General features: G+C 33.3%; 2 protein-coding genes across 2 annotated transcripts; both read left to right on the top strand.

Annotated features, from left to right (window-relative positions):
• The first annotated feature begins 1,144 nt into the window (after window positions 1-1,144).
• LOC105956860 (uncharacterized) lies at window positions 1,145-2,812 on the top strand. Its single transcript, XM_012980773.2, has 2 exons — window positions 1,145-1,397; window positions 1,494-2,812. Exons 1-2 carry the CDS (start codon window positions 1,145-1,147, stop codon window positions 2,810-2,812), a joined length of 1,572 nt encoding a protein of 523 aa, XP_012836227.2.
• A 993-nt stretch (window positions 2,813-3,805) lies between these two features.
• On the top strand, window positions 3,806-5,113 carry LOC105972127 (uncharacterized). Its single transcript, XM_012997069.2, has one exon. The coding sequence runs from the start codon at window positions 4,184-4,186 to the stop codon at window positions 5,021-5,023; it is 840 nt and encodes a 279-aa protein (XP_012852523.2). The 5' UTR covers window positions 3,806-4,183; the 3' UTR covers window positions 5,024-5,113.
• The last annotated feature ends 8,418 nt before the right edge of the window (window positions 5,114-13,531 follow it).

Below are 13,531 nucleotides of genomic sequence, written 5' to 3'. Positions count from 1 at the left end.
AAACACAAAAAACCCTATCACAGGACCACAAAACCACAAGACCAACTCTCATCTTCTCCATCTTCCAAAACCCACAAGACGTTTCTCCTTCCTCCTCCATTAACCCACAAAACCTAGAAATTCAAAATCATCAAAACTCAACAAATCTTACAAAGATGGCAAGTATGGAGTCAGAAGACATCAAAATAGAAGATTCTACGATGGAAGAACCCAAGAATGTATGCATTTATGGGTTTTTTAGCTAGAATATCGATTTTCCAAAAAAAATCCCGCGCAAACGAATTCGACATGTACAGGTCGAATTTTACAGGTAAAAATCGACATTTAGATGTCGATTTTGAGGTATAAAATTCGACATTTAGATGTCGATTTTGAGGTATAAAATTCGACATTTGAATTTGTGCTATAAATTCGACATGTCAATGTCGATTGTTACCTATGAAATTCGACGCTTAAGTGTCGATTTGTAACATAGTTTTTCGACACCTTGGTGTCAATTTTTGTATTTTTCTCATTATTTGTGTTTGGTCTTACATGAGGAAAAAAAACCAATTTAATTTATGGGCATACTTATCATTCCATCTTAATAAAATAGAATCTTTTGGAATCTTTCTTTAATTTGGTCTTACACAAGTGGAATGAGTATTACATATAGCCGCAGCCAAATATTAATTGAAAAAAATACTCCCTCCTTCCCCCAATATTTGACGTTTAAGTTAGTTGCACATGGATTAAGAATTCCATTAACTAGTCATTAATTTGATAGGAAAAACCGAAACTGCCCTTTTATCTAGTTCTCTCTCTTCTTAATTGGCTATTAATTTTCTTATTGACTCATTAACCGTGTAAAACTTATTCCCATCATTTTCTCTATTTTCTTACGTGTCTCTATAATCTTTTAATCTCAACTAAAATTAAAATTCAATTAACACATTATTTATTCCATTACATTACTAAACCAGTGATGAAGATGAACAAAATTTTAAAACTCAAATTGCAATCACATCTAGAAATCAAATTTGAAATTTTCAATCACCCTCCATAAAATAAAATTTAAAATTTCAATCAAACCAAATACATGTATTTCCCACCAAAATTGTTCTATAAAAATTAAGGATTTGCTTTAATTTCTATGATTAAAAAAATGGGAGAACCTTTAATCGAAATAGATCTAAATACAGAGGTATCACTTTTTCATATAAGTAATGAGAGTGAAAGACAAGAGCACGAATCAATGAGTTTGCCAGATTTAAATTTGGCTGCTTTAGAATTTGTAGATGATGTAAATATCAATCTACATTCTCCAATTTTAGACCTAAATGCTACTCCATCTGTTGAAAATGATGTACCATTGGATATGGGACTGCAAACATCCTTGGAAGATGAATTCACTACAGGTATTTTTATTTTATTTTATCAATATGTCTTACGAAACTTATGTGTCATGTCCTCATGCCTTTTCTATTTTTCTTTATTTGCAATTCTATAAATAGATGAAAACATAAATACTGGGAATGCTAATGGAGCATCGTTACAGTCACGAAACGTAAAACATTTACACAATAATGAGCGTAGAGCCGTATATAATTTGCTACAACAGAAAAGTTTTAACGGAAAATTGCCGAAAGGGGCGACAAAAATGGTGGCAACACAATTCGATGTTTCGATACGAACTATTCAACGCATTTGGCGGCAATCAAATAATGGTACGTGTGATGATGTATCTCATAGAAGGACAAAAAATTGTGGTCGCAAGAGAATACAAATAAGCGATGATCAAATCCGAGCGGTCCCTTTACATAAACGCACAACATTGCAGTCTTTTGCTCACTCTTTAAACACGTCGAAGAGCACACTGTTTAGGCGTCTACAATCAAGAGAAATACGACGCCATTCAAATTCTATAAAGCCATTTTTAAATGAAGAAAATAAAATATCTCGATTGAAATTCTGTTTGTCTATGCTTGATAGCGCTAGCATTCAACATGATCCAATTTTCAACGGGATGTATAACATTGTTCATATCGACGAGAAGTGGTTCAACATGACAAAGAAATCAGAGCATTACTACTTATTACCCGACGAAGAAGATCCGTTGCGCACTTGTAAAAGTAAGAATTTCATTGCAAAGGTCATGTTTTTAGTTGCTATTGCCCGACCAAGGTTTGATGAACAAGGAAATGAGCTTTTCTCTGGAAAAATTGGTGTATTCCCTCTTGTTACGCAAGAAGCTGCTAAAAGAACTAGTATAAATAGAGTTGCCGGTACACTCGAGACAAAGGCAATATCTTCAGTGAATAAAAACGTTATAAGGTCATACTTTATTGAAAAGGTCATACCTGCAATCAAGCAAAAATGGCCAAGAGGTGATTCAAGATGTCCAATATTTATTCAACAAGACAATGCAAGAACACATATCGATCATAATGATGAGGAGTTTCGTCTAGCTGCAACACGAGATGGTTTTGATATTCGTTTGATGCGTCAACCTCCAAACTCTCCAGATTTGAATGTTCTAGACCTTGGATTTTTTAGAGCTATTCAATCAATACAATACAAGGAGTCGCCTAAAACGGTCGATCAGCTTGTCAATGCAGTTGTGCATGCATTTGAAACTTTTCCGGCAATCAAGTCCAATCGTATATTTCTTACATTGCAATTGTGCATGATAGAGATTATGCGAGTAAGAGGTTCTCAAAAGTACAAGATGCCGCATATTAAAAAAGCAACGTTAGAAAGAGAGGGGCGGCTTCCTACTCGAATGAAATGCGATCTTGAATTAGTTCAAGATGTTCTTAGGTATATAGGTTAAATTTTTATTTTCGATGGTGATTACAATATTATATGTTTTACCAGTACAGTGTAATTTATTTATTTTCTGATGGTGATTAATAGTACTGTGTAAAAAAATTTAATCCATGAGTATGCAGATTGGTTTTTAAATTATTTATAAGAAATGGAGAAAGAAAAAAATAAATGAGAGATAAATGTACAAAAGATAAAATAGAATCTGATATACTTCCCCAGTAAATGGTCCAATATTATTAAAATATTAAATTATGATAAATACCATGCACAACAACAAAACATAAAAGAAAGTGAACATGCAGCATTTCCTCCTTCCTCTTCTTCACGAAATGGCCTGTAAAAAAGAAAGAAAAAAATGGAAGGGGGATTGACTAATCACACTTTAATAAAAATTTGGTAGATAAATTTTCAGCATTATTCTCACTATTTTATTAATTTCTTCATCCTCAAAAGATTCTTCTCCTTCATCAGGAAATTTGTTCAAATCAAATCCACAATCTCCCACCACATTCAAGTCAAAATCTCTTAAAGGTTTCTTGCATGGAAATAATTCCAACAAAGGTTCTATATCTGAATTCATAGAATCTTCAACATTCATAAAATTTTCAACTCTTTTTTTTTCACTCTTCATTTTTGCCTCTTCACTTTTTTGTATTGCCGTCAGATTGATTCTTATTTGTGAGTTGTGACTTCTTAATTTCCTTTCAATAATTACCTTTACATTGAATGCTTATTGAACAAAGATAAATTGACTGGAAAAATTAGAAGTTACAATAATTAATGTTAAGGGTAAAACAGGAAATAAAATATGAATTCTCTATTGAAAATAGAGAACGTCAAATAATTTGGAAAAAGTAATTCATGCCAAAACGTCAAATATTGGGGGAAGGAGGGAGTACAATCATATAAAAATCCACGAGAAACGATGATCTAATTAAAGACCTAACTCATAATTAAGCTTTTTCTCAAACCTTTCCATTTTCCCCCACTCATAATCATTAATAAAATCTTCTACTTCCAGTGCGTATTAATGGATTCGGGATTTTGTTACCACGTGGGTAATTCTCATGTACTGGCAGGGGTATTTTAGTAATAACCTCGTTCTCCTATCTTATTTTCGCGCCATGCCATGTCTTCTCCATTTCTTCTTTTCCAGCTCAAGACTCTCTCTCTCTCTCTCTCTCTCTTTTTCACACACACACAATAAACACACAACGTTTATGAGTATCAAGTCACATTAAATCATATATTCATACGCATTTACGAGCATAGATACGTCTAAATACGTATATATTGAGTCTTGAGAGAGAAAGTGAATAAAGAGAGAGAGAGAGAGAGAGAGAGAGAGAGAGAGCGGTCTAAAAGCTAGAAAAAAATGGCGAGAAGATGGATGAAGTCATTGCAATGCAAGTCAAAAGCACTGGACGACGTCGTCGTTGACCATAACCATTCATTATTATTATTATCCCACTGCAAAAACCGCGTTCAGAGTCTCAAAGATGTAGTTGAAACCACCATACCATCAAAACCCAAACGGCCACAAACGCCGCCGTTTAAACGACCTGATTCAAATAAAAACGAACCTGACCCGCACCAGCTGCCAACGATCCGAACCCGGTCCAGCAGCGCCGTTTCTTTGTTTCCTTCGCTCACGGAGCTTCCTCAAGGACACCCTTCGCGTAATGTGGTGGAGATAATCTTTCACACCAGCTGGGGGGACAAAAGTTTCTCCGGTCATGTTGAAATGGTGTTTAAGATCCAGAATCTGACCCGGACCCTGACCCGGTTCGAGGAGTACCGGGAACGGGTCAAATCCAGCTGGGTGATCTCCGCCGACATAGTGGACGGCGTTCAGGACCACGCGCGGTGTGTAGCCGACGGGAATGAGGTCATGAGATTCTACTGCCTCGGCGCGTACGAGGTTGGCTGCGGCGCGTGGGCCAACTATGGTGGTAGCAAAGCTGGTGCGGCAGTTTGTACATATTCGGGAAGTGGAGTTGCTCATGACAAAGCCGGCGGTGGAAGAGGAAGAGGGAGGTGGGCTATGCTGGTTTGCCGGGTCATAGCGGGTCGGGTTTGTGAGCAACTCGGATTTGGCTCGTTGGTAGATAATCGAGTTGGGTACGACTCAGTGAGTGTTGAAAATGGTACTGAGTTACATGTGTTTGACTCGCGTGCGTTATTGCCGTGTTTCCTCATCATCTACGAATTGTAAAGATACATGCGTTGTTTGGACATTTATTATCTGTCCAGATTTGCTTTCATTTTATATGTTATTTATTTTCCTAATAGAATATTAAAAATTTTGCAACTTTGAATTCAAAACAAGGAGTGTCCATTTTCATTATTTATTTATTATTTGTGGCAGTAAGAGAAACACAGATGTAGATAACATTTTCATCTTAGAAACCCTTCTCAATATTTTGAGATTTGAATTTCTTGAAACGATAATTATATTAGGGTCTTAAGATATAAGTCCCTAGTGACAAAACTTATTAGAACTAAATGACAAGTCTAACTAAACTTTTGCTTCACATCCTTTATAAATTTCATTCCAAAAATGCCCTTCACAATAAAAAATTAAATCTACATCAAATAATATTTAAACTGTATTTATCATTATTAATTCGGCATTTAATATTTTTATTTTTGCATCTAGCATTTTTTATTATTCCTTTTTACATAGAACACATTTTTTTCCATGTCGTATTGTTTTCATTATTATAAAAATTTAATTATATCATTTTTACACTATTATAAAAAACATAAAAAAATCTTTTTTTTCGTACATAATATTTAAAATTATAAAAAAAAATCGTGTTTTTATTCAATTTACATATATTTTTTTAAAATTTTATCTGTTGTGAATATTATAGTAGACTATGAAATACTATGGTGTACTATGGTGTACTATGCTACACTATGGTGTACTACGGTGTACTATGGTCTACTACGGTTTACTGTTCCAAAACCCTAAAAGCAAAAATAACTTCCGCCGTCACAAACCCTACCTAGCAGCCGCGCGCCGCCACTTGCAGCCACCTAACCCTAGCCACCATATCCGCCTTTATTCACTACGAAACCCTAGATCTGCCACCACATAGCCGCCTTTATTCATTATGAAACCCTAGATCTGGCACCATCGCCGCCAACGCCATAGCCACCGCCTCCGATAACCATCCCCACATAACCGGCCACTACCATGTTCATTCAACTCACATACTTGGACTCATCTCTTCCCAAAAACGATTCCGACTCCGCTACCCAGATCGTCGCCGCCTTCAGATCCACCGCCATAATAGATTCACCGCCACTCCGGTACCCACTCCGTCATCTCCTCCGCCGCCTCCGGCAGATCCGCATCCACCCCCTGTTGCATCTCCGGCACAGTATTCGTGTCTCAACAAAAAAAAAATAAAAAAAAAAATAAAAAAAAAGAGAGAATAGCTATATAGAGATCGGCCGAGAAAGGGAGAGAGAGAGAGAGAGAGAGAGAGAGGAGGGGCAGATAAACGAAAGAGAAAAAGAAAAAGAGAAGAAGAAAAAGAAATAAATCTGCTACAAGAAAAGAAACGTAATATGTAGGTCAAAATATTTAAGGTATAAGGGCAATATAGGGATAAAAAAATAATTAGGGATGTATATCCTATATTGTTTCAAATTAAGGATTTAATTAAAAGATTGGATTTTGACTTGTTATTTAGTCCAAATTAGGTTTGCTTTGAGGGACTTATAGCATATTACCCCATTATATTATTGGTAGCAAAAGTTAAATAGAGAATTAACTAATTTCGGTAACAGAAATATTTTCAAGAATTGGCATTAATGGTGAAATAATAACAATAAATCATTTAATTCGCATTAATTTGTTAGGATGCATGCAACGGTATTAATACAATGCTTCAAAGAAATATTCTCTCCTTATACAAACATTTTAAATTTTAGAATTTTCTGGAAACCGTTTTGAGAATAAAGGTAAAGTACCAACGGACAGAAACTTTGTTGTTCTTATTTCATGTCAACAGCGCACTGAAAGTGACTGGACTAACTGGGACTATATATATATATATATATATATATATATATATATATATATATATATATATATATATATATATATATATATATATATATTAAATGGATGAATGGAGTTATATATTTTGGGCAAAAGAAAAAAGCCCATCACATGGGACTTAAATGCACATTAGTTAACAAAAAAAAAAACAGTCTCTCAATTAAAACCATTCTCATGTCTTTAGCTTAAAATACCCTCCATAATATAATTCTTATCAATTCCATCCATTATGCTCTAATTTCTTTAATATTACACATTGACCATGAATTTAAACAAATATATCACATTAACCCCCAAAATATTTTTTTTTTCAGAAAATAATTTTTTTTCTGGAATTTTTTTTTTTCCGGCCAGATTCCAGCGTTGACTTTTTTTTTTTGAAAACTTTTCTTTTCCTGAAATATTTTTCCGGCCGGTCAACCACCGTTGACCGCCGGTCTCCGATGTTGACTTTTTTTTTCTTTGAATTTTTTTGAATTTTTTTTCTTAGAAAAAAATATTTTAAATAATATTACAGTTTTGGCTACTAATTACTGTCTCAGACAGTAATATTACTGTTTGAGACAGTAATATTATGAATATTATATTGCCGAAGAGTAATATTATTGTCTAAGACTGTTAAATTACTGTTAGAGACAGTAAATTAGCAGTCAATGCAGTAATATTAATTAAAAAAAATTTAAGAAATTTTTTTTCAAAAAAAATGAAAAAGTTAATTAACAGTTAAATTGCTGTCTCCGACAGTTAAATAACTGTTGGAGACACTAATTTAGCAACAAATACAGTAATATTAATTTTAAAAAAAAATTAAGAATAAAAAAGTCAATTTACAGTTAAATTACTGTCTCCGACGGTTAAATAACTGATGGAGACAGTAATTTAGCAACAAATACAGTAATATTAATTAAAATATTAAAAAAAAAAGTCAATTTTAAAAGTTAAATTAATGTCTCCGACAGTTAAATAACTGCTGGAGACAGTAATTTAGCAACAAAGACAGTAATATTAATTAAAATATTTTTGAAGAAAAAAAAAAGTCGATTAACAGTTAAATTACTGTCTCCGACAGTTAAATAACTGCTGGAGACAGTAATTTAGTAGCCAAGACAGTAATATTAATTAAAATATTTTTTTTAAGAAAAAACAAAATTATAAAAAAAAAAGTCAACGCCGGAGTGCGGCGGTCAACGGGGCGACCAGCGGTCTCCGGTGGTGGCGGGTCAAAATTGGGGTCAAAATTAAAATTAGGGTTAACATTGGTTAATTGATGAAATTGGGCTAAATTGGGGGTGTAAATCATGAAATTGGAGTTGAATTGGGTTTCAATGAATTGGGGGTAATTTTGGTATATATAAAATGATTTTCCTTATTTGCAAATAAGTTTGAATGAGCTATATTTATTTTAAAGACAAAAAAGTTGGAAGTCCCTCTTTTAATTAAGTACCTTTGTCATGGGCCATTTTGTAATTAACCCTATATTTTGAAGGAAAAATGAGTTTTTTAGTCTTGTAAGTTTGCTAGTTGAGAGTTTTAGTCCACCATGTTTCAAAATCAGAATTTTAGTCCTGTAAGTTACAAAAGTTGAGAATTTTCGTCCTATGACTTGCTTTAACAAGCAATGTGATGGTTGGTTGAATGAGTTGGCATTTAAAATATAAAAATAAATAGATTAAAAATAAATTAGGTGATGTGGTTAATGAGTTGGATGTTTTTGGAGAAAATGTTGATCCTCAATATCAAATTCATCAAAATACTGACGAAATTTTAACATATTAATTATTAATTTATATATTTAATTTTTTTTATATTTGCAATAAAGAACCACAATAAACCCATTGAATAAAATCTACAACTATATTTTTATGAAGGAAATAAGATTAACTAATGTTTAATTAATATTTCTTAGTTTCTATTTGATAAAAATAGTAATTAAATTCATATTTATCTAAATATTTCATTTTTTTTTACAAATCTATACTTAGTGATTATAATGAAATTGAACCAACAATCAAATTCAACATAAAATCGGAATAAAAAAATCTTTTATAAAACCTTGTTGTAAAGTTAAATGACATGCACAATCATAATTAGTAGAAGAAATCAGATACACATTTACGAATTAACCAAAAAAATAATAATATATATTCAAAACTCTATTAAATTAAATGCACCAAAAAAGTATTCTAGAGCCCCCACACATAAAACAAATATCCATAACGAGTAATAAAATATAGTTAATTACTATTTTTATCAATTGAAAACTATGAAATATTAATTAAACAATAGTTACTACGAAAATGCTTATTTCATTCATCAAATAAAAAAATAATTTGATGGTATATTTTATTTCCCTCTAAAATTGTCCAACACATTAGCCACATCACCTAATTTATTTTTAATCTATTTATTTTTATATTTTAAATGTCAACTCATTCAACCAACCATCACATTACCTGTTATAGCAGATCATAGGACCAAAATTCTCAACTTTCGTAACTTACAGGACTAAAATTGTGATTTTGAAACATGGTGGACTAAACCTCTCAATTAACAAACTTACAGGACTAAAAAACTCATTTTGCCTATTTTGAATATGTGTTTCAATTTGTATTTCATTAATGCATTGCAATCTAAGGCTCTCATTGGTTCATGGATTTCAAAATGAGGAAATTGAAAATTCAAAGGAAAAAGAAATCAAAGACATTTGGAATCACAATTGTGTTTGGTTCCTAAGAAAAATGGTGATGAAAATAATTTTGAGGAAAATTATTTTCCTTAGTTATGTTTGGTTCTGGAGGGAAAATAATAGAGAAAAATACCAATGAAAATGAATATAAAAATGATTTGTTATTAAAAACTAAGGCTTTGTTTGGAACATTTTTATTTCAAATTAAATTCTAATAAAAAAATAGATATTTTTTTAATTTTAAAATAATTCTAACCCAAAAAGAGTGTCATGTAGGGAATAAAGCAAAATATAAAATAAGATGGACATTTTATATGTGTAAATATATCTTTTCATTTCCTTATTAATGCATTTTAATTAAAAAAAGGGAGAGAGAGACATAAGAGAGAGAAGATGAGGGGTGGCCGAGGAGAGAGAAAGATATGAGAGAGAAGAAAAATAGATAGAGAGTGGTAGAATGACACATTTTTCTCATCTTTTTTTAGGGAAACTCATTTCCCTTGTTTTAGTACAATTGTTTTTCCACATTTTGCATGAAATTGTTTTACATTCCCTTGTTTTAGTACAATTTTTTTCCACATTTTCCATGAAATTGTTTTACATAGGGCCTCTTTGGTTCGAGTTATTATGCTTGATGGGACGAATAGTCCCTCATTATACGTTATTTGGTTTAGCTGTTAGAAGCTCTCGTGATAAGTGGTCCCACATGTTTTATCAAGCAATTGAGTTATTATTTGTCAAGCCGATTTTGGCTTGACTAAGTAACACGTGATAATCCCTACATCTGAGTATAGAGTAAAATGTCTATGTTGCCCTTAAGAAATGAAATATTTACAAATATATTACATATGTAAACCAACTTTCTTCTCAAATTCCCCGTTGCTTTGCTGCCCTAATTTTACCCAGCCCCACCTGTTCTTTTCAAATTCTCCATATTTCGCTCAATCTAAGCTTCCTGTTCAGCTACACCCTGGCAGCACTAGGAATGGTTCGTACAGTGTAGGTTTGCACCAACATTTGCAGAAAGGAAATATGAAATTTCAGGTTCTTTGCATTTTTTTAATTATTTGTTGCCATCATTCACTTCGTCGTCTCCCACGTTTAAATCTAGCTCGCAATTTAATATCAAACATAATTAGGGTTTCGTTCTTGAAGAGAGTCCATCAGGGTTTCGCAGAATTGTAGATCGGACATTCTCATCAATAGATTTTGAGTGAAGGATACAGGTACGAACCCAATTGGTACATGTATCATTTGGGTCCTCCGAATGTTTATTATCTGGTAATACTCGTTTAATTTATATTTACTACTATGTATTGTACGTTTGCGAAATGTGTTTCAATTTATTTGTGTTCATCTCTCTGTTTTTTTTTATGTCTGGATATAATGACTGCAGTGTGTTCCTATATTTGGTTATTTTTCCATATTATTTGAGAGTTTGGTGTTCTTTGTAATGCGCACGTTGTGTTATGTAAACGTGCTGCAGGAATCACGATTGGGATATTTTGCTTAAACAAATTTGTGAATACATTTTGTAGGAACTTGTTGGCTTAGGATGGCTTTGTCAAACCGAGAAGAAGAAATAATAGTTGTCCTGCATCAACTAAGGTTTAACCTGAGGATTTTCTTCTTAATGTCGATGCATATTTTTCCCAAATTTAAGCGTCATCGTTTGAGGTCTTTGCATAGCAATAATCGAACTTATAGTATGATAGGAAGAACACCTTCACAACTCGGTTATTTGCGTTCTATAGTTGGGTTGAACGATGTTGCATGTCGTGATAATCTTAGAATGAATATACAAACCTTCTATCGTATGTGTTATGTTTTAGAAAATGTTGGTGGTCTTAGACCAAATAGGAATGTTACCGTACCCAAGCAAGTTGCAATGTTTCTTCAAATTTTGGCTCATCACACCAAAAATGTTGTTGTTAAAAGTCATTTCAATTGATCAAGGTACACTGTTAGCAAGCATTTTAATCAGGTACTTGTAGCTTTGTTGAAGTTACACGAAATGCTTTTAATAGCCCCTAAGCCGGTTGGCGAAAATTCAGACAACGAGCGTTTTTCATACTTTAAGGTACTAATTGTATATTGACTGCAATAACTTTCATATTATAATTTTCACTTAAAATTGTTTTAAATCATTGTCCTCATCATCAATCAAATGTTAGGGTTGTCTTGGTGCGCTAGATGGAACGTATATAGATTGTCGTGTACCTTGTCTTGATAAACCAAGATATAGGAATCGCAAGGGCAATGTGTCATTGAATGTGTTAGCCGTTTGCGATGACAATATGAATTTTATTTACTTACTAACTGGGTGGGAAGGTTCCGCAGCAGATAGTAGAATTCTTCGGGACGCAGTGAGTAGAGACAATGGTTTACGGGTCCCCACGGGTATGTTTGTATATATAGGGTAACAACGTAAATATTTAATTACAATTCCATTCATTCCCCACCGAATTAGACTCTTTTAGTTGTAGTAAACTCGTGTACTATGCCACAGGTAATTACTATTTGGTTGATAATGGTTACACGAATGGTGAAGGGTTTTTAGCACCTTACAGAGGTACTAGGTACCATCTTGATGCTTACGATCAAGGTCCAAATGCCCCGAGAATTTTTTAACATGAAACATGCAAAGGCAAGAAACATTATCGAGAGGAAATTCGGTCTTTTGAAGTCACGATGGGCCGTTCTACGAAGTTCCTCATATTATCCCATCAAAGTTCAAAATAGGATAATAATGGCTTGTTGTCTCTTACATAATTTCATACGAACAACGAATGACTTTGATCCCGAAGAAGAAACATTAGATGATTTTTCCCGTAAAAATCCAGGCATAATTAGTGGAGAAGACCATATTAATACGGTTGAAACTTTAGAAGAATGGACCACGTGGCGGAATACAATTGCAATGAACATGTATAATGACTGGCTAATTTCGCGTTAAACAAATATTTCAATGTGGTGCTTGTTGTTCAGTTTAATTGTTTAGTTTATTTTATTTGTTTTCCGAGACGGGAAAATGTATGTGTTGTAAGACTTGTTACATTTGGTGCACTGTACTTGTTTAATTGCATGTTTATTTGTAAGACTTAACTTTCTAAACATTTTGACGTCGAAAAATTCAGGAACCATGGAATCTACTGCTGGTTCGAAAAAAGGTACAATTAATAAGAATGGTGTCATCAATAACAGACGTAGTTGGATAGTTGTTGAAGAGCAGACTTTAATATTAGGCTTGAAAGATATTTTTTCGAGAGGATGGAAATGTGAAAATGATTTTAAAACTGGGTTTCTAGGAACTCTTGAACAGTATATGGTACAAAAATTTCCCGGTACCGACCTCAAAGCATCCCCACATATCCATTCTAAGATACACGTGTGGAAAAAACATTATGCTTCGTTAAGTACAATGTTATCGAGGTCGGGATTTGGTTGGAATGAAACAAACAACACCATAGAAGTCATTGACGAACAAGTTTGGCAAAAATACGTAAAGGTAGATCACACTATTAAATCCTTTTTATAAATTCTTGGTTTGAATGCACTAATTTTATTTTATGCATTTTAAAGTCTTTCATTTTTGCCATGTTTATTAAGACGGATGCTAATGCCCGTTCCATGAGGTACAAATCATGGCCATTTTACAAAGACTCGACTACGGTCTTTGAAAAAGATCGTGCAACAGGTGAACATGCTGAAACGTTTGTCGAAGCCATCAATGATTTGGTCACCAATTCGAAAGGGAAAGAACCTTGTTCCAACGATGATGAATACGTCCCACAAGTGGATCCTTCAAATGCCGATAATTATTCTCAATACATGTCTTTCAACCGTGTTGACGAAGCAACTTCTGCAAAATCTAAATCCAAAACCAAGAAGCGGCCACGTGTTGACGCCATTGATAGTGGCTACATTGAAATGGAGTCCCAAATGAATGAACTTGTTAGTCG

Source organism: Erythranthe guttata, chromosome 5 (genome assembly GCF_056151865.1).
Source record: "Erythranthe guttata isolate IM_541 chromosome 5, IM_541, whole genome shotgun sequence".
NCBI lineage: Eukaryota > Viridiplantae > Streptophyta > Magnoliopsida > Lamiales > Phrymaceae > Erythranthe > Erythranthe guttata.
Note: the sequence above shows the minus strand (reverse complement) of the source record. Positions and strands in the feature narration are given on the sequence as shown.